The 2,426-nt window shown below is 58.6% G+C and overlaps 1 protein-coding gene across 1 annotated transcript in view; it reads right to left on the bottom strand.

The window, feature by feature from the left end:
• Nucleotides 1-2,426, bottom strand: part of LOC122547553 (membrane-associated guanylate kinase, WW and PDZ domain-containing protein 1-like) — a gene marked incomplete at its 5' end in the record, with an annotated part of 15,933 nt that overhangs the window by 2,712 nt on the left and 10,795 nt on the right. The window contains one exon of the mRNA XM_043686170.1: nt 590-671. Coding sequence (XP_043542105.1) covers nt 590-671 — 82 coding nt within the window. The remainder of the gene's footprint in view (nt 1-589; nt 672-2,426) is intronic.

The following is a 2,426-nucleotide window of genomic DNA, read 5'->3' as shown; positions in this document are numbered from 1 at the left end:
GGGGAGGGAGATGCCACAGGGCCCTCCCTTCACCAGGGACTGACTGGCTCTGCATCCCACCCCCAGCAGCAGGCCCTCAGCGCCCCCAGCAGGCATGAGCTGGCACTGCCCGGGTGGAATGAGTGACCCCATGATCAGAGCGGAGAAGGGGGAGGGAGATGCCACAGGGCCCTCCCTTCACCAGGGACTGACTGGCTCTGCATCCCACCCCCAGCAGCAGGCCCTCAGCGCCCCCAGCAGGCATGAGCTGGCACTGCCCGGGTGGAATGAGTGACCCCATGATCAGAGCGAGCTGGGGAACACAAGCGGCTGCCATTTTGCAAACGTCCCAAGGCTCCTCACGGCCGCTCCCCCCTGCCTTCCCACCCCGTCCCCTACGGCAGTGCCGACTGTCAGGGAGGGGGCGGGTGGAAAGAACCGCTTGGCCCATCTAGCTGATGCTAGCCGCACGCTGCCCTTCCTCTGTGACCTCTGACCCTCGCTGCGACCTTACCCCATTGAGAGTTGGGAACGGGTCAGCCCCTGGCCGCACAAAGCGTTCTCCCCATTGCAGAGCCCTCGCTGTCTCAGGGGCAGCCCCTCCACGTACCTGAGCCCTGCGATGTCCCGTGGCTTGGAGACACTCCAGGCCCTTCGGTCAGCCTCCTGGGAATGAACTCGGACAGAGCTCCCTGTCAGAACGAGCGGGAATGAGAAACCAGCCGAGCACATCAGGAGAAAGTACAATACCACAACCGCGGAGGGGAGAGAGAGCTTTCCTCTGTATCTAACCCCCTGTCCCTGGGAGTGGGGCACAGTGTAGAGGGAGCTTTACTCTGTATCTAACCCCCTGTCCCTGGAAGTGGGGGGACAGTGTAGAGGGAGCTTTACTCTGTATCTAACTCCCTGTCCCTGGGCGTGTTTGATGGGGAGGACAGTGTAGAGGGAGCTTTACTCTGTATCTAACTCCCTGTCCCTGGGAGTGGGGGGGGACAGTGTAGAGGGAGCTTTACTCTGTATCTAACCCCCTGTCCCTGGGAGTGGGGGGACAGTGTAGAGAGAGCTTCACTCTATATCTAACCCCCCTGTCCCTGGGCGTGTTTGATGGGGAGGACAGTGTAGAGGGAGCTTTACTCTGTATCTAACCCCGTCCCTGGGAGTGTTTGATGGGGAGGACAGTGTAGAGGGAGCTTTACTCTGTATCTAAACCCCCTGTCCCTGGGAGTGTTTGATGGGAGGACAGTGTAGAGGGAGCTTTATTCTGTATCTAACCCCCTGTCCCTGGGAGTGTCCGATGGGGAGGACAGTGTAGAGGGAGCTTTACTCTGTATCTAAACCCCCTGTCCCTGGGAGTGTTTGATGGGAGGACAGTGTAGAGAGAGCTTTACTCTGTATCTAACCCCCTGTCCCTGGGAGTATTTGATGGGGAGGACAGTGTAGAGGGAGCTTTACTCTGTATCGAACTCACGATCTCTCTGACACACTGGCCGTTTGCTCCCACATTCCCGTGCTGGGCCCAGTTCTTTCCTTGGGGAACCTCCGAATCTCTCCGCATTTTGGGAGAGTTGGACTTGCCCCCCCCACCCCCCCCAGGCTGCACATTGGCTCCCGACATCACAGAAATGAAATCTCCGCTCCCCCACCCTCGCGGCCAGATCACCCTCCCATCCCCCCACCCCTCCTGTCCCTGCAAACACAGGCAGGGAGAGGGTCTCTCCCTCGTTTTTCTCTCTCTCCCCCCCCCCCCTCCCCCTCCCTCGGACGGGGGTAGTGTAGGGGCTGGAGTGGGGCCATTCAGTCCCTCAGTCCCTGCTCCAGCTGTCAGTAGCAGCACAGCTCCCTCAGACCCACAGCTCCTCACTGAACAATGAGGTATCGATCCCCCACACCGAACTAACCACCGCTCCGGCATCCACTGCCCTCGCGGAGGAAGAATTCCGTAGTGTGCATGGGAGGGGTCCCTCACGTCTCCCCGGAACGTCCAGCCCTGAATTCTCTGCATCTTTTCGTGGCTTAAACTGCCCAAAGAACTTTACAAGCAACGCAGAAGGGGGACAACTCCTGGACTAAAACCCTCTTGTGGTGATGGCCAACTTCCATCAGGCATTCCGAGGAGCTAGCTGCGGTTTCACACTTTCAGTCAGTTACAATCCTTACCGTGTGGAAGGAGACCATTCAGCCTTTTGGGACCACCCTAGCCCGCACATCCCTGGGCACTACGGGGACAATTTAGCAAGGCCAATCCACCCTAACCTGCACATCCCTGGGTACTATGGGACAATTTAGCATGGCCAATCCACCCTAACATGCACATCCCTGGGCACTACAGGACAATTTAGCACGGCCAATCCACCCTAACCTGCACATCCCTGGGCACTACGGAACAATTTAGCACGGCCAATCCACCCTAACCTGCACATCCCTGGGCACTACGGAACAATTTAGCA

The sequence above is a fragment of the Chiloscyllium plagiosum genome, unplaced genomic scaffold, assembly GCF_004010195.1.
Source record: "Chiloscyllium plagiosum isolate BGI_BamShark_2017 unplaced genomic scaffold, ASM401019v2 scaf_2319, whole genome shotgun sequence".
NCBI lineage: Eukaryota > Metazoa > Chordata > Chondrichthyes > Orectolobiformes > Hemiscylliidae > Chiloscyllium > Chiloscyllium plagiosum.
The sequence above is the reverse complement of the archived record's forward strand: the minus strand, read 5'-3'. Positions and strand labels throughout refer to the sequence as shown.